Source organism: Condylura cristata, unplaced genomic scaffold (genome assembly GCF_000260355.1).
Source record: "Condylura cristata isolate star-nosed mole 26May11 unplaced genomic scaffold, ConCri1.0 scaffold00007, whole genome shotgun sequence".
NCBI classification, from domain to species: Eukaryota; Metazoa; Chordata; class Mammalia; order Eulipotyphla; family Talpidae; genus Condylura; species Condylura cristata.
In genome coordinates, this window is record NW_004567108.1 from 61924288 (window position 1) to 61947322 (window position 23035).

At 34.4% G+C, this 23035-nt stretch overlaps 1 protein-coding gene across 1 annotated transcript in view; it reads left to right on the plus strand.

The window, feature by feature from the left end:
* The window catches only part of MAN2A1 (mannosidase, alpha, class 2A, member 1), a 162456-nt gene that overhangs the window by 109849 nt on the left and 29572 nt on the right, over positions 1–23035 (plus strand). Inside the window, exons 13-16 of the mRNA XM_004678365.2 lie at positions 9120–9285; positions 11131–11349; positions 12226–12348; positions 14700–14814. Of these exons, the coding sequence (XP_004678422.1) occupies positions 9120–9285; positions 11131–11349; positions 12226–12348; positions 14700–14814 (623 nt within the window). The remainder of the gene's footprint in view (positions 1–9119; positions 9286–11130; positions 11350–12225; positions 12349–14699; positions 14815–23035) is intronic.

The following is a 23035-nucleotide window of genomic DNA, read 5'->3' on the forward strand; positions in this document are numbered from 1 at the left end:
AGAGTGGGGAGCAGAACAGGCAGATCGACGAAGTACACTGCTGAGGGGAGCAGCGGGCTGGTCAGGAGAGGTCTGCCTCGCCATGTGGGTTTCCTCCGGGGCAGGCAGGCGGGGATCGAACTTATAAGGAACTGGTTTAAGCTTCTTAGTATAGTGCTTCAACCTCTGCGCCACCAGGGAGGGCCCGAATCTGATTTTTTTAATTGGCCAATCCAAGTGAGACCTCATGTCTTGTTTTTAGCTCTTCCATCTCTAAGTAGAGGCATCATTTCTTTTCCAACTTTAATTTGATTATAGAAAAATGCTCACTTTTTTCTTCTTAGGTGTTTATTTTTCTATTTATCTGTCATAGCACTTTATAGATTTTTATTTTTTAGCCTTATTTTTAAGATGAAAAAAAATTTAAGCTTTTGCAATCTAATCTGCCAATTTTTTATTTCACTAATTTTTATATAATGGTTAGAGCTTTTGTACCACAAATTAGGGTTCCCCCCCCCCTACTTATTCTGTATCATTCATATGTTTTAAAATTCAGATAAAATTAATGTTAGCATATTATTTGAGTATACCTGTTTAATTATTTGCCTTGCTCATCATTATTATAGACATTTTAGGTATAGAATAGTTTTGTCTTGCTAATGGTTCTTTCTTATTATTCTTCACCATTCTCCCATTATAGATGTCAATGGCAGTTAGTTGGCATTGTATAAAATTTATTAATTAATTTTGGGAGAATTGTTTTCTTTGAAGTATTTTAATTTTCAAACCTAGAAATGTATGTCTCTCCATTTCTTTTATATACTCATTAATATTTTGTCATGCTCTTTATATACTGCTCATTTTGTATACAATTTTTTTCTTTTTGACTGCTTTCTTTATTAATTTTTAATCATCCTGTCACTTTTTTGTGTATATCACAGGACACTCTGTATATACATTTGCCTATCACCTACCTTATCATATTGAACTTCATAGTCATATCTTTTTCTCTCCACTCCTAAGCTATAGGCCTTGCCAGGACAGAAACTATGTTTTCCCAATCATAAGTTTATAACTGCACATGCTTGGAGGTATATTTTTGAAATGTTTTCACTCAGCTTTATACCACTTTGTTAATCGTGTATGTTCTGTGCACCTGAGCATTTATTCTCCTACCTCCTCCATGTGTTCCAAAGACTTAAGGTATATGTGTTATAACATGTGTGGATTTGTTCATGTACTTCATTTATATATGCACCACATACAAAAAAGCACTTAAGCTGCTCGGGATCAGAGGTGATTAAAACAGTCACTCTACCATGCAGTATGATTTACATACCCAAGTTTCTGGTCAGAATGCCAGGAGGGTCTTACAGGGAAAGGAGAGACTTAATTGCTGTTGAGATTTTACTTTGTGTAATGTCTGAACCACGTGATTTCCAAACACATTTCCATTGAACCCAAACAATTTTGTTCTTTATAGATGAGGATGTTCAGATATAGACAGATAAAACAACTTGTACAACGACACTGAAATTCTAAGTGCCATGCTGGGGTTGGGTGTGTCTGACAGTTGTCTGACTGTAGGAGCCCAGGTATCACAGAATTGAATGGGATTTTTGCAGCTATATCTCAGAAAGGTGCCTTTTGTTTTTAATATCTTTATTTTTCTGATGCCTAATAGGGTGTTCATTACGCAGAAAACTAGCTGGGCTATGTCAAAAGGATTTTGAATGTAGAAATGATAATTTTTTTTTTAAAGATTTATTTATTTGTACATACAGAACTGGGGTACAGGCCAGAAGCTCAGGGGAGGCGAGAGGCTTCACCAGAGACAGAGTGGGGAACAGAACAGGCAGATTGACGAAGTACACTGCTGAGGGGAGCAGCGGGCGGGTCAGGAGAGGTCTGCCACGCCATGTGGTCACCTCCCGGGCAGGCAGGAATCGAACTCATGCGGAAGCGGCTTTAGATTCTCAGTGCTGTGCTTTAACCCGCTGCGCCACCAGGGAGGGCCAGAAATGATAATTTTTATAAAAATAATTCTATGTGTTTAAACATTCAGAGTACTATATAAAGATTACTACTTTCTGAGATTATATTCCATTAGTAAGATTTATTGTATAAAATGAATATTCTTGTTTTAAATGTATTCATATGCTGTCATTGATTAAGAATCGGACACATTTAGCTTTACTCTTTGATCTTGGATCTCCCATTTTCCTCCATGTTTGTGAAGGGGTTAATTACATACATGTCAACCTTAAAAGCATTTTTTAGGATTTGAAATTACCTAAATGAAAGTGATCATTATAACTACTTAGTTCCACACTGTTAGCTATTATTTATGAAGTAAATTCTTCTAGTAAAACTTCCATGAATTACTTATTCATCAACTATGTATTGACTATTATTCTACACTAATGCATATTAGGTATAGGATATATGCTGTATTAGGTACATGAAATTAGTTTTTTTTTTATAATCTGGTATTTAAGTGATGGGTTTAATACTGCAGTCATAGGGGACTTGCAAGTATTTTTCCTTTTTGTTTTTCTTGCAAAGTTATAATGTTTCCTTGTTTTTGTTAACCTTAGGCAAAGAACACATATGATTAACTCCCTAGTATATACTGCAAGATATTTTTGTTATAATATTCCACTGTAAATTTTCTTTGTCATATATACTAAAATGTAAATAACTCTTTGATCATATTGTTCTCCTTGAAGAGAGACTTTGTGGGGATTTTTGACATTGGTGAGGAGCTAGTTTTCAAAAAGGTCTTTCTTTTCTTGGGTTATAAATGAAATAGTTAAGAAGATGGCTATGGGAGTTAAGACTCTGGCATGTTTTAGCTGGTTAGTCTTGGCAACATAACTGAGCTCACTGAACTTCCACTTCTGTCCAGTAGGAAAGATAAAAACAGTGTTTTGTGGGTTGCCTGTAAAGGCCTGATTCCCTGGACCCAACTTACAGGAAAGACTGTGAGTGACAACTCCAAGGTCACTCAGACCAGTGAACATATTCCTTCCATTCTAGCCTTCTTTTAGTTCTGGAAGGAAACCCTGGTAGTGCTAGTCTTTTGTTTGTAGTGGCCTCTTTTTTTAAGATTTGCCTCAGAAGATTTGTCTCAGTTGCCTTTTTTTGAGATGATATGAATTATCTCTACAAAAGGAGTGAAAGAATTCTAAAGTTACCCATCTACATTGGAATTCAAGGACGGAGCCATGTTTATAGTGGAATTCTAGTACTTCCATAAACTTATTTACAGTTTCATATGAGCAATAGGTGTCCTTCCATTATTCTGTATTCCACATTTTCTCTAAAGTAGATCCTTGTCTGCCCTCTTAATTTTGTTGGCAGGTAACATAAGAGCATTTGGTACTCATGAAGTATAAATCTGTTCCTTTTATATAAGATATTGAAACAATTGCTCATAACCACAAGGTGTGAGGATTTCTATCATAAAAAATACAGGAAACTGGACCTAACTTGGTGATAGATTTTAAGAAGCTAATGCAAATGTGGGGGAAATATTAATTAATTATACTCATCTTCTGTATGTAAATACTAATCTTTACTTTTGTTAGTGTAGATCAAATATTAATTTTCAATAACTTAGTGTGATATTGTAATGTGATATTAAAACTAGTTGGTCCCAGGGCCCTCCCTGGTGGTGCAGCAGGTTAAAGCACAGCACTAAGAAGCTTAAGCCACTTCCGCCTGAAGTTCGATCCCTGCCTGCCCCAGAGGTGATCCACATGGCGCGGCAGACCTCTCCTGACCCACCCGCTGCTCTCCTCAGCAGTGTACTTCGTCGATCTGCCTGTTCTGCTCCCCACTCTGTCTCTGGTGGGTTCTTTCACCCTCTGCATCTCTGGCCTATACCCCAGTTCTGTATGAATAAATAAATAAATCTTTAAAAAAAAAAAAATAGTTGGTCCCATTTGTAACTGAAGGGATTAGAAAAATTCATGTTGGGAGATACTGACATTTAGCAAATGTTTGTCCTCTAATCATGTTAATGGCAACTAATTTGTGATGGCATATTTATTTCCAAAGGAAGTAATTCATACGTGACCATATCTTGTGTATGCTCTACTTAAAATGTACATTGATAGCGTTTGTGTGTATGTGAGATATATTTGTGCTGTGATGCACTTGAAGAACATGCTGAGAATCTCTAATTATGTTAAAAAATTATTTTCTTGGTGCAGCATTATACTCATTATATATTCTGCGCATTTAGTTTTTGAATAGATTCCTGGCATGATAATTACATAATCATTCAGTACAGTAGAAACATCATTTGGTCAAATACTAATTAGCTACTAAAATGAAACAAAACAGAACCTAGTTCACAGCTTATTATAAAAAACAATTTAATATTGCACAAAACCAAATGTATGGTTAAAATTATTTGCTTTAAATGTGAGACATTTCTCCCACTTTGGGAAGGAATCAGTGTTTGGGATGCTTATTATCTAATTTATTGCATGGCATGTTACCTGGAGCATCCAAGAACTTAATACTCAATTATAGGCTCAGTACCTAACCCTGCCTTAAGGCTTTTATCAATTAGGAGGCAGACCTACCATAAGTCCTCAGACTTATAGAGTTTATCATTTGAAAGCGCTAAACCTCTGAAAATGTGATACCCAGTATTCACTGTTTTCTGGGATACTAATTAGAGCATCTTTGGTGCAGCAGATGCATGCCCCTTAATGTTTTCCTTCCCATTCTGCCTTAAGATTTTAGCAGAAGTCAGTCCTTACTGACTCCAAATATGCTTATGTTTAGAAAAGAATCAGATGAACATAAACTCGGGTAGAGAACAGTGGGATGGTACAGAGGTTGTTGGATCCTTCAAATAAGTCTGTTGGGAATTATTTCTGTGGATAAAGTGGGGTTTTACCTAATACAACGTGGTTTCACTATACTTTGTAAATTTATTTTTGACAATGTAACTTTGTCTTTTTTTTTTAATTACATGTATTTTTGTATTTTTTTCCCCTTAAATCTCCTTCAGATAGGGTCCCCTTACTTTTCCCATCACCATAGCATCTGTGACCCATCTGTGTCCCTTGTGCTCTTCCCTCCCCATTTTTGATCCCTCTCGTTTTTTGCCTCAAATCTATGTTATGCTTGCAAATTGTGCTTTTCTTGACCTTTTGTTCAGTTTTTCTATGTTAACACTTTAAGTAAACTCACTTGATTTTTTTTCCCGTCAGACTTATTGTACTCAGCATAATCCCTTCCAGCTCCCTCCATATTGTGGCAAATGGCATGAGTTTATCTTTTTTGATCACTGAGTAGTAGTCATGCATATGTACCGTATCTTCTTGATCTAGTTATCTGTTTCTGGGCACTTTGTTTCCATATCATGACTATTATAAGTAGTGCTTCAGTAAACACAGGAATATAAGATTCTTTTCGAATTAGTAGTTTGAGTGCCCTTTTGGGGTTTCCTAGGATTGGAATTGCTGGATCCATTTTTAGTATGTTGAGGATCCTCCATACATCTTTCCACAGTGTTCCACCAACACTCAACAGCATGTGCTGTTTCTACTTTTTTGTTTATTTGTTTTATGGACCATGCTCACTGGTGAGAGCTGGAATATGTAGTTTTGATTTACATTTCCCTGATAAGTAGTGATGATGAACATTTTTTCATATACCTGTTAGGCACTTGCATTTCTTTGGAGAAGTGTCTTTTTTGGCTCTTCTGCCTGTTGTTGTTGTTATGTATGTTTTTTTTTTTTTAAGATTTTATTTATTTGTGCATACAGAACTGGGGTACAGGCCAGAAGCTCAGGGGCAGCGAGAGGCTTCACCAGAGACAGAGTGGGGAACAGAACAGGCAGATTGACGAAGTACACTGCTGAGGGGAGCAGCGGGCGGTTCAGGAGAGGTCTGCCACGCCATGTGGTCACCTCCGGGGCAGGCGGGGATCAAACTCATGCGGAAGCGGCTTTAGATTCTCAGTGCTGTGCTTTAACCCGCTGCGCCAGCAGGGAGGGCCATTATGTATGTTTTTAAAAGATCTTTGATCTCAGGACCTTGTCAGTTGTATGGTATGCAAATATTTCTCCCATTCTGTAGGATTTTGTTTTGGATATTGTCTCTTTTTTGATTCACAAACTTTTTAGTTTAATGTAGTGCCAGTTGTTTTTCTTCTCATTTGTATTCCTTGCATCAGGAGATGAGATGTCAAAGATGTTTGTGAAGTATATGTGACAGAGTGTTTGCTTGTGTTTTCATTCATGTATTATATGGTTTCTGGTCTTACATTCAGTTTAATTTATTTTGCATATGGTGCAGATAGTATTTTAGTTTCTTTTTCATGTGGCAGTCTAATTTTCTTAGCACCATTTATTGAAGGACTTTCTTTGTTCTAAGATATGTTCTTTGTTCCTCTGTCATAGGTCTGTTGACTATGTGTGGCTTTATTTCTGGGTTTTCAGTTTGATTCCATTGGTCAGTGTGTCTGTTTTTGTTCTAGTACCATGTTGTTTTATTATTATAGTTTTGTATTATAATTTTAAGTATAATTTAAAGTATAATACCTCTGTTCTTTCCTTTTTGTCAGGAAAGTTTTTACTATTTGAGGTTTTTTCATTTCTATAATGAATTTCAGTAATATTTGTTCCATTTCTTTGAAGAATGCCATTGAGATTTTTATTGAACTTGCATTGAATTTTGTAAAATACTTTTGGTAGAATGGCCACTTTGATAATGTTAATTCTTCAAGTCCATGAACAGGCAATGTCTTTCAATTTTTTGTGTGTCTTCTCTTTTTTGTAACAGTGTTTTGTAATTTTCCTTGCATTAGACTTTCACCTCTTTTGTTAGGTTTATTTCCAGGTTCTGGGTGTTTATTTTTTTGTTTCAATTGTAAGTGGGATGGTTTTCTTAATTTCTTCCTCTTCAGATTGGTTGTTTACATATAAGATTACTGATTTTAATATGTTGATTTTATAACCTGCTACATTACTAAACAGTTTCATTTTGATTAGTTTTTTTTTCTATAGATTTCTTAGGGTTCACTATTTGTATTATTGTATCATTTGCAAATAATGGTACTCTTACTCTCCAGTTTGAGTTCCTTGTATCTCTGTTTCTTGCATAATTTCTCTAGCTAGGACTTCCAGTATTATATTGAAAAGAGTGGTGAAAATGAACATCCTTGGCTTTTTCCACATCTTAAAGGAAAGTCTTTCGGTTTTTTGTCATTAAGGATAATATTAGCTGTGAGTTTGTCACCTATGGCTTTTGTTCTGTTAAGATACGTTCCTTTTATCTTAGTACTTGAGGGCCTTTATCATAAATGGATGTTGAACTGTATCAAATGTTTTTTCAGCATCTACTGATATGATCATATGATTTTTATTTTCCTTTTTATTAATGTGTTGAGTCACATTAATTGATTTGGATGTTGAACCTTCCTGTGTCCCTGGAGTAAATCTACTTGGTCATATGCATAATCCTTTAAACACATTTTTGGATGCAGTTTTGCTATGCATTATTAGATTCCTCTTGCTTTTCAGCTTTCGTATACATATGAAATCTCAAATAACAAAATTGATGGGAATTAGGTCTTGTGATTCTGATGCATACTATAAACCTAGTAGGAATTGGAGACATTGTGATATCACCACCCTTGTTTTATCAGAATATTGTTCCAGTCACAAATGCTTCTCCCAGCAAACAATTTTCACTTAAGTTGAGTCACTGTAGGAATTAATCTGATTTTTTAATGAAAGGTTTGTAATAAAATTGCAATATACACATATGTGGATAAAACAGCACTGCTGGGCTTTTTGATGTTAAAATAAACAATGCTAGTTTGCTTCTCCCAGTTCTGATACACCTAGTTGATTGTGAACCACTGAGAAGCAGTTGCCATCTGACTCTTCACTTATATGTGCTCTGCAGTCACAAAATTGTACAGTAAAACAACATATGACAGAGCTTGAAAAGGTCCATTAATGAATCTGGTTTTATTGTTAGTCAAACATCCTCTTTGAAATATCCTTTGATTTTTGTTTTTTGAGATAATATACAAATTGATTGTAAAGTAAAATCACAAATTTGTAAAGCCTTTGGGTTTCATCAAATCTCTGACATCATAGTTAGAATGTTTCTACTCATAGGCAGTCAGGAAACAATGAAAATTTGGCAGAGTTAGGTTCCTGAAGGATGCTTCAACTGATAATTATTTAAATATCAAAGAATTGAGAGTGCAGATCATCAGGAAAATTGATTCATTAAATAGTTATGCTGCAAACTATGTATATAAAGATAGTTATGTTTAAAGCAATCTCATAAAAAAATAAGTGTTATATGAGGGATGTTGGAATGTGCTAATATAAAATGTTTTTAAAAAATTCTAGAAAAATTCTGCCAAAATTTCCAGTGCATTCATTGTTAACCATTACATATATTTGAAATATTACCCTAACTTACATTAGCAGTCTTGTTTTCTTTTTACTAGCTAAATCAAATCAAATATTTTCTTCAGCAACTATTTTTTAAAGTTTCAGCCCTAATTTTAAGATTTTTTTTCCAGAACCACTCTTTGATAATAAGTACATGTAAGACATATTTGTGTGTATGTGTGTGTGATGTGTGTATATATGTGTATGCGTACACATATATACACACATATATAATCCAAGTGTGAATTATGTGATTCTGCATGTGTAGCCATATATTTTTGCTGTGAGTGATCCAAAATGAATGTCAGAAATTTAGTGAAAATTAGTAACAAAATTGCAAACAGAAATTTATATATTTTCTTAATCAGTGAAATTAAACAGTAATTGACTATTAGTTTATATAGAGCTGATTCAGACAAATCAATGAAACTTATATTTTCTGAGATATGTAAATAACTTTATCAGAATTATATTAATAGCGTCCATTTGTATAACATTTTATTCTTAGAAAGTGAATCACCTCATAACCTTTTGCTTTGTGTGGTTTTGTTGTGATTAAATTGACCTTTCTTTAAAGGTTTTACTTGAATATTCCTTATAGTTCTTCTCTGTGTATTGGCTCTACAACTGAGGTCTTAATAAAAGTATGAAGTATGAAACAATATTGTGAGGCTCCAATAGTAAAGCAGCTATTTTTTGCAGGTCCCTTGTGGTCTTTAATCCTTTAGAACAGGAGCGAAGTACTGTCGTCTCAATCTTGGTGAGTTCCCCTAAAGTCCAGGTGTCATCTGCTTCAGGAAAGCCTGTGGACATTCAAGTCAGTGCCGTGTGGGATGCAGCAAGCACTATTTCAGAAACAACCTATGAGGTATGTTGTTACCATAGAACTCAGAGAAGCATCATGAAAGAAGCACAACCAATAAGTATTGATAGTTTAACAAAGATGCATGCCCCTTGAGCTACAAATGTATCTGAAGTGATTAAAGTTGTAAATAACAAAAGTTTCAATTGGCCAAAATAAAGGAAAATAGCTCCTCTTTTACTGTATATAAATTTTATTATGTATGTTATATTTTTACTAGCACAAGTTACTAGTATATATATTGTATATATTTTTACGAATTTATATTGTAATCTGAATTGTGATCATTACGCAAAGAATTTTGAATTTTTTGGTCAAACTCTATGACAGGCATATTTAAATTAAAATAATAATACCTTTTGGGCCTCCCTGGTGGCGCAGCAGGTTAAAACACTGCACTAAGAAGCTTAAGGCACTTCCGCATGAGTTCGATCCCCACCTGCCCGGGAGGAGATCCACATGGCGAGGCAGACCTCTCCTGACCCACCCGCTGCTTCCCTCAGCAGTGTACTTCCTTGATCTGCCTGTTCTGCTCCCCACTCTGTCTGGTGAATCCTCTCACCCTCCACATCTCTGGCCTGTACCCCAGTTCTGTACGAATAAATAAATAAATCTTTAAAAAATAATACTACCTTTTAAATAACTTTGAATACTTGCAACTTGATATAACACACTAGAAAAATCCGACTTTCCAAAATTAAATAAGATTTTTTTAAGGTTTATTTATTCATACAGAAGTGGGGTACAGTCTAGAGGTGCAGGAGCAGTGAGAGGCTTCACCAGAGACAGAGTGGGGAGCAGGATAGGCAGATCAATGTAGTATACTGCTAGGGGAGCAGCAAGTGAAACAGGAGAGGTCTGCTGTACCATGTGGATCATGGGGGGTGGGGGGGGGTTGAACCTGCACTGAAGGGCTGCAGCTAGTTTGCAGTGTTGAGTCCTAATCCCTTGTGCCTAGGGAGCCCTAAGATTTTTTTTTTTTTTCTGAAACGTAATTACGGAGAATCTGAACTCAAGTTATGGATACTTTGGAAGAAAATTTCCTAAAATAAGCAGTATTAACCTAAATTCCCAGGCCACTAGAAAGGTTGAGCTTTTAAAATCCTAAATGTGATTTAAGCTTCTTCTGAAAACTAGTGTACACATCTGAGGAGAAAAATCATATGTTGCTAAAACTTAAATTAAAAAAAAAAATTGAACTACATCTGAAAATTAAGCCATGAACTATAAACTCTAAAGAGAATTTCTTCTGCTTGTTAAGAGCCACTGTTAGATGCTTTCATAAAGTCATAATCTTTTAGGTAGAAAGGAAAAGTTTTGATCAGATTTTATAGGTAGGACCCATATAAAAACATTTACTGGAAGACAGATAGTGTATTGCAGTATGTGCACTCTCTCTGTGCCTTGTTCATTGTCTGCTAAATCCCAGGCATTGGGTGACTTGGTAGTGACTAGACTAATGTGCTTAATGTTAGTCCATTTGTCATTTTAATTTTTAATGTACTGAAATATCATAGTATTATAAAAGTGTCCTAATGGTTAAGAAAAATTACTGTGCCTAGTAAGCCTTCATCCTACTCTGAGCATTCATTAAGAGCACCTATTAAGATAATTTCATATACCAAATGAAAACATTGATGCCTTTGATCGCCCTCTTAACTTGAAGTTATTAGGTCCCAAAGATAAACTGAGATGTGAGTCCTTTAACCCATAAGTTATCAAAACACATTTTTAGTATTATATTCTTTTTAAAACATATGGTCATATGTTGTTTTATTAGAAGTTAAATGATTTTCCTTTCAGTAGATTATATTTCTCTTTAATAAATTTCCTTTTCTATTTTTTTTTAAGATCTCTTTTCTAGCACAAATGCCACCATTGGGACTGAAAGTGTATAGGATTTTGGAATTAGCAAATTCGAATCCACATTTAGCTGAGTATAGCCTGTATAATGGGGATATAAAAGATAAAGGAATTTTCAACATAAAAACTGTAAAAACTGCTGAAGAAGATATAACTCTAGAGAACTCCTATATTAAAATTCGTTTTGCTCAATCTGGGCTTATGGAGGTATGTTCTAAACCATTCTGAGATTCATGGATTTATTGCAAATGTTATGATATGTGCAGATTATTTATATAAAGAAGTCTATTTAAGTAGGACTCTTTCAAATACTCTGGGAGAAAGGATGAATGTGCCTTGAGATATTAATCTGTGATTCTATTGACTGTGTATTGATTGCCTAGTCCTATATCTTATTTTTCCTAACTACTTTTTTGTGTAGAGGAGATAAGAGGAAGTAACATGATATAATATAATATGTTTTTCTACCTGTTTGGGGTTCACAGAGATTTTTCTATCTGGGGGCTAACCACTTTTATTAGTTTTGGGTAATTAAATGACTGCTTATACCCTAACAAATGTGGTCTATGCTGCTTTGTTACTGGTGCATAAGAAGGTAAGTATAATATTGTGACTTTTTAGTATTATTTTTGGAACTTTAAGGCAATTTCAGAGAGTAAATATATGCCTATTGAATCTACTAATAAAAGTTTGAGCACATATTTGATATATCACTTAAGTTTTTCCAATAATTCACTTTTGTTGTATTTTACAAAGCTTGTGGTCCATGTTTATTGAAAATTAAAATTAAGCTGGCTCTTTTGCTACAGAAAATTTGAGAAGTATTGGCTTAGCTCTATTAGTTTGTGTATCTCTTTTTTGCCTGATGAAATGTATTTTTTGGTTCATGTGAAAGTTTTAAATCCTAAGGCTAACTATAAAATTTTGGGTATTCTTCCAAGGATTGTGAATGTGAGAAGCTGAATAGTAACATTATTTAGTCTGTCCTGAGATAATTTTTTAATTTTATGCATATGGAGCCAGGTGCAACATAATTAATGTCTTAATAGTGAATTGTCTTAAAATGTATCTTTCTATCGTTAGGAAATAATAAACAAAGAAGATGGCAAACAACATGCAGTAAAGGTGCAGTTTTCATGGTATGGAACGACAAATAAAAAAGACAAAAGTGGTGCCTACCTCTTCTTACCTGATGGTGAAGCCAAGGTGAGAGCTTGAGAACTGGAACAATGAAAAAATATATGTGGAAAAATAATGAGGAGAGAACATGTGTATTTAATTGTGCCATCTTGCAGGAATTGGAATTGCATCACTGTTATATCATATTGACACTTTACATTTTGTAATTGAATGTTAGAGAAATAACTTTACAGAGTTCAAATTCAGTTAGTATGCTACAATGAGCAAGTTCTCTCCAGCATATAAGCTAGATTTGATTTCGGATCTGAGTCCTATCTTGGCATCATAAATGTAGCTAATGTAGCATATTAAAGAAATAAAATCATATATGTAGGTAATGTGGCACCCTGATGGTGCAACAAGTTAGGTTGCAGCACCGCAAGCTGGCCACAGCACTTCAGTTCCATCCTTGTCGTCTGAGGTGATCCACATGGCACAGCAAACCTCTCCTGTGTCACCGGTGGGCTGTTCCCCTCAGCACTTCAGCTATCTGCCTGTTCTGCTCCCTACTCTGTCTCTGGTGAATCCTTTCACTGCCCCTGCACTCTTGGCCTCTACCTCAGTTCTGTATGCATAAATAAGTAAATCTTTTAAAAAATACATAGTTACATAGTTGCTCACGGGGCCATTTTTCTCTTTACCTTTTAACACTTAAACGAAAAATAAAAAACTCCATCCCTGATACCAACTATTTCACACACTTCTAAAACTCACTCCTAGTACTATACATTTATTCTATGCATATTCCATTTTCAAGTTTTGTTTCAGATACATGCTTTATTGATCACTATGATCATAATCTGATAGTGTGTTCTTTGAAAACACAACTATAATATACTGTTAGTATTTAAAATCTTTTAGCTATAAATTGAATCATGTCTGAAGACTCTAATGTATATGTATAGTGGACAACACTGCATTATTGTATAATTTAAATTTGCTAAGACAGTAAATATACTAAGAGTAATTCTTTTTTCTATACTAATTTTCCCTATATATGTCACTTAGTTTCATTATTGTCCTGTTACAGTTTATTTTTATGCAGTCGATTCTGTGGGGTTTTTTTTTGTTTGTTTTGTTTTTAGCACTTCTTTCTTTACCTTTGTACAGGCTTCCCCACTTAAAAATATGTTAAATATTCTCCAAATATTGTTGTTCAGTGATTTGTCTTCTGAAAAAGTTACTTTTGTTCTATAATTTAGAAAAACCTGCTAACCGAAATTAAAGAGTCAGAGGAATTATGGAAGCTGTACTGAGGACTCTACTTTCTTATTCGCTTTTTAATTTGATGATAAATTAAACTACAGATTGTAATGGTATTACAAGTAGACATTGGAATCATAATATAAGCTGTATTAATGTTTTCCCATTTAACTGCTTTTATCATTTTGCTTTGATTGTTTTTATACTTAAAGAAATAAGAAACCATGCCGTGGGATATTACGCATAGACAATAGTAAATAAGTCATTTTACATTATTTTATACTCAAATTGTTCACAGTTTAAATAGAAAGATAATTATATTTACAAAGGGAAAATAAAAGAATACCAGGAAAGAGACTGCTGGGTGTATCAGGCAGAACCCGTAAGTTCCAGTCAAAGGTTCCAATCCTACCCCCCATTACTTTCTAGCAATGTTATAATTAGGTACAATAACTTTGTAAACCTTACAGCATTATATTAACATTTGAATATATTTCTCTAGCCAAACAGGTAAATTTGGAAAATAATGACACAGTTCTGAAAATCTTGCACTTCTTAAGTAGTTCACATTACAGATGTAGTATTTTATGTTGCTATTTTACTCTCTAAAGAGTCTAATAATTAAATCTAATATTTAACAAATATTTTCAGTTTGTTCTGTGTCACTTAAATTATGCCTTTTATTCCCATATTTTCTTGAATTTAGATTATGAAGATAAAAACTAAACCATTGGTTGCCATCATTTTTTCCAACTTTGTAGATTATTTACTATTCATCTTGTTCTTTCATGTAAGAAGACTACTCTTATTAAGCTGTGTTTTTGAACCTTGCTTCCTGTTTGTTTAGATGACTCCCTGTGGTCTTCTTGGACATCTGCCATGACCCTGAATATTAGGGGGCCATGGATGTAATATATATTTGTCTGGGAAAATGTCATGGCTGTGGAATGATTGCTATTTCTACTAAAAAAACACTTGGACAATATAAAGAATTTTAATGAGAAATATGTGTACCTAGGAGGAATATTGGTAGATTATCTAGGTCAGTCAAACTGTGAACATTTATATTTTCTATTTTTAGCAATTTCGGTATAATGAAAAACTTGACATTTCATTTTATAGCATGTGCATATTAAAGCTAAATACTTTTCTTAAAAATTTTGTTTCCTTTTTAGCCTTATATTTATACAACACCACCCTTGGTCAGAGTGCAGCATGGAAAGTTTTTTTCAGATGTGACTTGCTTTTTTGAACATGTTGTCCATAGAGTCCGATTGTACCACATACATGGTAAGAAAACAGAAGTATTATTGTGAGATACATATTACTAGTTGTGTCACTTTTAATAAATTTGCTGTTGGTTTTGGATATATAATTGTCTGAACTTTATTATTATATATTTGATGTAATTTATACTCTTATATGTACCCTTCCATAATCAAAAATGGTATCACTTTTAACTCCTTGCACATACATTTTCTTTTCTTTCTTACCCCATTATTTGTTTTTTTCATGAACCCATTTATAATCTAAAAGTAATGTTGCTTTATTGATTTTGTACAATGGAAATTATATCACATATGGCTTTCAATTATTATTAGATCACTGACTACCCATGACAATGACATAAGCATATTTTGTCATACATATTGACTATATTATAAAAGAAAATGCTAGGTGTGTTTGTTAATAGCTCTTCAGCAAAGAGAGTGTGAAATCAGAGAGTTCTTTATTGCTTTTAGGACAATACTCAGAAGTATTTATTAATAACCAAAGTGATCACAAATGACTTTGATCCTGTTCTAAACCTAAATGTTGGTCGGTGGCTGTGGGTACTTTTGTGGGATCTCAGTAGACCTTTGGTTTGCAAGCACTCAGAAGTATAAGATTGATTAAATTTGAATTTACTGTTTTTAGAATGAAATACTTTCCAACCATAAATTTAATCCTAGTAACCAGAACTCTTAGTTATCAATTCTTAGAAAAAGGACACCATAAAGTTTTCTTTATCTTAACTGAAATAATTTGGGGAAAGAAAATAATCTGTCATCATCTGACTCTTTAATTACAGGTTTACAAATTAGTGATTAAAAAAATTATGGACAGTCCATGTTTATTTCTCTAAGCTACTATAAGTAAGCAAAGGAGTGTTCTATTTTCAGTGTGTAAATTTAATTTTGCATTATTGTAACTTTTAAACTTCGAATTCATTAATGCTTTTCCTTTTGTTAGACTTTCAGATATGACATATTTTTCACATTTGATTTCTTTGTTTTCATGTTGAATCAAGAAATAAAAGTTCTTCCAAAAGGCAGAAAAAGTCACACTTTGTGTCCTAAATGTGACTTTACAGTTCTCCATAATTACTTTACTACCAACATAAATTCTGACGTTCTAAAATAATCTTCTGCTGAGTTTCCAAAAACCTCAATAAGTCAGCAACAATATTTATGTTATCCCATTGAACTCATATGAGCCATTATTTGGTGTTCCTGAGAACTCTAAATTACTTTTTCACTATGGCCAAAGAGTCACTTTAAAGATAGAAAATGGCATGATCGCACAGAGGACAAACATTTTTGCTTTTCAGTTTTCTTTAAACTTTTGTTTAATTGAAAGTTCTTCCTTGAATACAGCATAGCAGACACTTTGGCATAGACCTGTGTCATCAAGTTTGGCTGTTACCACTGCTTTTCATCAGTTATATTTAGGGACAATCTACATCTTAAACTAAGTTCTGAACAGCTCATCAAAATTTTGTAACTTCTCAATCAAGTGTATTGCAAATTGCTTTTGCTTTTGTTTATTTGTGTCCATCACTTATTGCAGCTTCTGAGTTATTTTAGGTTTTCTAGGGGATTTGGGTTTCATTTCAAAGAATGCTTTCTGTAAAGCCTCAGAGGGTCCTTTTCACCACCTCATTTGTGGATTTGGAAATTAATAAGCTCTGACTTGCCTTGACTCATTCGTGTGTATACTCAGAGTAATGTCTCTTCTCCTTTCTTTTCATTCTCCTCACTCCCACTGGGTAATTCAAACTGCTCAGTGGCTGACTAATAGCCCTCTGGCAAGACCATAGGCCACTGAGTTTTAACTGACTGGGCTTTCTAAGGTGACAGTACTGCTCTCCTATTTAGTCAGTGATGAAATAGCAGTTGCTCTAAATAAGGCACTTGAGTGTTATTAATTAATTATACTAGGTTTTTAAACTAGTAGCAGAAAGTTGCAGGACATTGTGGGAAATGACAGATAATTACTTTAGATATAATGTGAAGTTAACTTGGAGCGTTTCTTCAGGTGAAGTTTACCATACTTACCTAGATGGAACCTGAAACTAGCATCTTCCAAGACAACGTGAAAGTAGTTGGTAGGAGATGAAGAAACCAATTCACCTAAAACTCTTTCTTCCAAACTATATCTCCTCCTATATTTGTATTTGATATCCGCTCAACAAATGAGCCACTTAGAAAAATTAATCCTAATTGCAGAGATGGTTCCTTTGTGACCTACTGTCATTTGTCCTTTCATAGACAGGGCTTAGGTTATCTGAGATTTTAATTAAAGCACTACTTGACACCTGTAATAGAGGTTTCAAACATTCAAGTGTTTGACTCGAGGTGAAAGGGGCTTAGTATCTTAGGTATGCAGCAGCAAAGCATCAATGCTATGGGATGCTTAAAAATCCTTTTGTGTTTTAAACTTTGGCATTGTGCAAACCAGGTATCTGGGTCAGTGATCAAAATGCATAGATAAAATGTAGTTTTTCATCATAAAGACAAAGAAAAGTCTAGTTGTTTGTACTGTATACTCTGGAAGAGTGGGGGATAGGAACCAAAGAGATTATTTTTTGATTATATACCATAAATGTAATAGGTCACATACCCTGTTAATTATACATAATCTATAGTTATTGCTCAGTAACAAGGATAAACAAAAGACAATATTATGGGCTGTCTATAGTGCCTATACTAAATCTTTCGTATTCAGTTTACTTGGACCTCTTTTAAAAAGATAATGTGAGGCTAGCAAAATATCCTTAAATTATCCAGTCTCTATTTTTTTTTTAAATTTATTTATTTATTTGTGCATACAGAACTGGGGTACAGGCCAGAGGCTCAGGGGTGGTGAGAGGCTTCACCAGAGACAGAGTGGGGAGCAGAACAGGCAGATCTACAAAGTACACTGCTGAGGGAAGCAGTGGGCGGGTCAGGAGAGGTCTGCCACGCCATGTGGTCACCTCCGGGGCAGGCGGGAATCGAACTCATGCGGAAGTGGCTTCAGATTCTCAGTGCTGTGCTTTAGCCCGCTGCGCCACCAGGGAGGGCCTATCCAGTCTCTATTTTAATCATTCTTTGAACCTTTTGACCCAAAGTACTTTGGCCAAGTTAACCTTTGGGAGAAAGCAAAATCAAGAACAAAAATCATTCATTTCCCAATTATATCAGTTGTGTGGTTACTGTTGATTTCATAACAAACTGAGAAGGAGGCCTGGGTTTAACCTGACTTGGTTTTGTTCTTTGGTTTGGTATTGAACTATAATTTCTCAGTTTACATTCACTCCAGATTTTGAAAATGATAAGAGATGCAGCTTAAAGCCTCTTAAAATCATTTAAAATATTAAAATGCTCTGTTTTGTTAAAATTGTACTTCAGACATTTTATTTGAAAGTTTCTAGAAATAACAAATTAGAGAAAATATTTTCACCACTGACTTTAAAAGCTCCAAAAGATCAGAGCAGTTTCAGAGATTTCTAATGAAACAATATACTATTTTGCTTTATATCAGATCAAGTAAGAATCTATTTTATAACAACCATAAGTCAATTAAATGCCATTTTGGAACTGTTTCATGATTTCCAAAAGATTATTTTGCTTATAGAAAATAACATTTTTTCTAGAGGAAAATGGTGGGAGAGGCTGGGGTTATATTTTCTTCCAGTTAATGTTTATTACCAGATAGGCTATGTTAGCTTTTGTGTTAGTTTTCTTAGAGTGGAAGGTAGTCTGTCGTACAGTAGAAGCCCGTGTTTTCTCGTTATATCTGATATTGCGCTGTCATAGAAAGTGCATACTTTCCAGTGACATAATCATCAATAAATATCACTTCTTAGCTCTGGCTTTATATGTCTTCAAGTTCTAGTTATTAGTTATTAGTTCTGTCATTTTCTGACACCATCAACTACTTTGAAAAATTAAGTTGCTGTGGCTAATCAGTGTGTCATGTACATTTTCACTGGTACAAGTATCATACTCCAGACCTGTTACTAGAAATATCTTCAAGGTCAGCCCCTGGGCCTACTTCTCCTAGGCAGATATTTATAAGATACTTAGTATCACTTCACAAACAAACCAAAGTGACCTTTAGTTCCTCCATTTCATACCAACTCAGTTTCTTAAGCTATAGAAAGACTAGTGAGTCAACTGATTACAACTGTCTAAGAATCTTCATGAAACTTAGTATCATAAAAAGTATTTCATGCTAGGCTCCCTGCTTCTAAAATACTCATCTTGTAAAGACTAGTGAATTGTTTGGAGTTACCCCACTTGTCTTCTCCAATTTGTAAACAAGTTCTCCAGGCTTCACGAAAATTGTTTTTATTTCCATAAAAAAGATTTATGGGTTCTCCCTGGTGTCACAGTGGGTTAAAATACCACATTATGAAGCTCTTTGAAGCCACTGCAGCACAAGTTCTATACCTGGCCAAGGAGCTGACCCACATGGCATGGCAAACCTCTTCTGACCTGCCCACTGCTCCCCTCAGCAGTGTACTTTGTTGATCAGCCTGTTCTGCTCCCCACTCCGTCTCTGGTAAATCCTTTCACCCACCACACCTCTGGCCTGTACCCCAGTTCTGTAGCATAGATGAATACATCTTTTTAAAAAAAAAAAAAAGATTTATGCAGATATTAAAATAGTTTGCTATCAATCTTTCATTTCCCTTCAAGACTACATTCCCCATTTGGCTTGATTTAAAAGTAAAGAGAATTAAATAAGTTATAGCTAGTCAGACTTAGGTAATTAAAACATTTTTAGAATACCGTAATATAGTTAATTACTAAGGATGTTTTTCTTGAAAATTGAAACGTTTAAAAATTGAAGTAAGTAGCTATGTATCAAATCTGATTATTCCTTGCCGACATGAAAGAGTAAGTTATTTTAAGGGACAATAAGCATTTTGATTACACAATTCAGAACTCAGAGATTATCTTGGGGTAGTGTGATGGCAGCCACTGCATGGACAGCATAGCTTTTTAGCAGAGAATCATCCTCATCCCCCACAAAAGTGTATCATATATACTAAACTTACATGAAGGTCAGTGTGCTTAGAAATCTAGGGAAAAGGTGCTGGTTAAGAACTCAAACTCCTGATCAGATGATAAGCCTTTCTTTCCTAGCCCGCATGCCAGTTCTGCCTCTGTGTTTGCCTTATACAGATTATTATCTGCCTGGCCTTGGTTTCATCATCCTTGAAATGTGGTGACAGAAAGTAGTAGTGTATGAGGACTCACTGAAGTAAATATATACAGAAAGCCACGCATATAAGTATTGTATATCTCACTAAGAAGTTGTGCTGGCCAGATGAATTAGACAGTAAGTGTTACAGGAGGAAGTATTCATAGGTTTTGGAGATTTGAGATGTTAAGTCATTGAGAAATATCAGTTGTAAGGGCAGAAAGGAAGAAGAGTATTAAAAAATGGGATCACAGGTTGGTTAAATTTAACTTCTTTTTTCTTTATATATATAAGCTTTGAAGAATTCTGTACCTAATGCATTATTTTTTTGTGACTCTCTAGTATTTCTTTAAACATTTTAGTAATTACAAGGAATATGGTTCTGAATATATGATAAATGCTGACATTTTCAAACAAGCAACTCTAGTGGGTAGTAATTTTACACCAAATTGTGCATTTTTTACAAGTCTAAAACAAACTCTGCCCTAACAGTTAAATCTCGCATCATTTTCTCCTTGAACTTACAATTCCATCTTACTTCCCCCAAATAATTTTATCTTAATATAATTATTTTATGCTTGAGTTTTGTTGTTCTTCTTCCTTTCATTACTTTTCAAATCTATGCACATGTATATATAAGTAAATTTAAAAACTCTGTCATCCCAAGACAATTAAGTATTTTTTCTGTATTGAGTTATAAAAGCTATTAACATGGTACAATTTAGACAGTCTGTTCTGTTTTGAAAAATTATTTCATAAATTTTAATAGAATTAATTCTCTCAGCATGGTTTACTGTATCCTTTGTGTTCTCAAATATTCATTTCACTATAGGTGAAATTGCATGTTGCTAAAATGAGATGGGCTTCATATTTATTCTCTTGTTTTTGTAGTTATAATGCAAAAGAGTATTGTTAATATAAATAAGAATGTCATTTTTGTTTCATGACAGAAATGTGATTGAATTCCTGACTCCTTTTGCATTATAGTCCATAAATCAGAGTTATCCATTGTTAAACATTAAATTTAATCAACTTGATTAGGTACACCTTCAATTTGTTGAAAGCAAACATTTGGATCCTACATGTTTTGCAAAAATATTTGTTATTCAGTCATTAAAATTCAATCAGAGGCTAATACTTCAAATTGTTTTGTCCAGCACCCTATGGAAGTAAGGTGTTAAAAATTCTTTGGGCTGCTTTGTTTTTTTCTTTCTCAGTTGGAAGAAGTAGTAAAAGCCAGGTAAAAACAGAAAAGCCACATAGCTTACATGTCAGGTCTGTTTCAGGCAGATGAATTTGAGGGAAAATCGGATCTTGTCTAAAAGAATCTTGGGAAAGAGCTTCTTCGGATAACAGGCTTAGAAAATTTCAGAGTGACCTTCTGAATGTGTATGGGGCACAGGACAGGGAACATGTAGACAGACTCCTGAATTTTTGGCCTCTGCTTGCCTCTCCCAGGCCACCCCTACCTGGATTGAAGGGAAAGTAACAGGAAAGCTCCCAGCTTGTGAACAGCTTTCTTTACCCCCAAGAGAGGGGTTTGTGTTAGACTTTATCTATTTTGGATTTTTTTAAATGTTACTCATGTATATGTTATATCCTCTAAAACAGAGCTTTCAAAAAACCTAGTGTTTTGTATCAGTGTTTATTAGGGGAAAAGAGCAGGTTCTGAGTTTTGTTGTATATATTTTAGTTGTTAGCTTTTCTTCAAGTACTTAACTGATCTAACCTTTAACCAGAATTTGCAGTCTGTATGATCAGTCTTTCCTATTATACATTTATTTTTGTATTTTATTATTGATATGAGAAACTGAATATGTGGACTGGGCCTAGCTGTTAATTAATCAGTAAATAAACTTGTTATCTGTGATTTTATAATTAAAAGAGAGTGCTTTCAAATTTTTTTAACTTGTGACTCAGAGTGAAATCTTCTATAATTTGTATTCATGAAAGTAGATGTTAAAATTTTCACTGTGGAGAATAATCAATGTGAACATTTACAGACCTGGAAATCAGCAAGTACCTCAGAGGGTAAATTAGATCTTATAATGGATGATAAGTTGAATAAGTCAACATGGAGAAAAGGTCACCCTGTTGTGGGAATTATTACCACTTTTACTCTTGGTATTTCCAGGTATGAGCACAGTTTTTAAAAAATATAACATAGTGTTTGCTTTTTAGAAACATCATCTCCGTGATGACCTACTAAATTTATCTCTGTTGTGACAATTGACATTTAAGTGTATGTAGTAAAGAGTGGGTGTTGATTAATGCCATGATTGTCAGCTTCCAGTTAAATTGTTTAAATTCACCATAACAAAAGTAAATACATAATGGGAAAGCTATCTTTACTTTTTTGATGAGTTATATACAAGCCAGCATACTCCCCAAATTGAAGAGGAGATTTTCAAAACTAGAAGTCCTGGTTTTTCAGGACATTTGTTATTGTCCTATTTATATCATCAATTATCAGCTCTGTCACCCTCTCTGTCCAGACACATGTTGGAAGAATAGGGACCAAGACACAGAGAGAGAAGAAAATCCTATTTTAGCCTAAGAACTGTGTTTTAAGAATTTTACAACTATCTGATGGCAGATATTGTGCAGATTGAATGACAACTAGGCTTCTCCTGAGGCCATTAGTGGCCCTTAGAGCCATGCACCCCCAGGCTTTCCATCTGCATCCCTCATGTTAAACCCTCTCTGGGTGTTTCCTTCACCTTTTGTTTTACACTTGAGGGATGTGTGAGAGAAGCCCTCTAGCTTTGCTCTGTGCAGTCATTGGAGTACCATCCTGGATTCCTTAAGACGGGTGCTAAGTAGCAAAGTGAAGAGGGTGATACCTTTTTGTTTTTCTGTCCACTCACTTCCTGACCCACTCTCCAAGAGAAGACTCTTAGGAGACCAGTATTTCAAGATAACGCCTTAAGCCTGCGGCTCAGGCTTGTTAGCTATGACCTGGCCCAGTCTTTGATCTTTGACCCTTTTCCCTATTTTGTTTTATGTATTCCCTGCCTTCATAGACAACATTCTTCTTTTACTAGTAGTTATAATTATT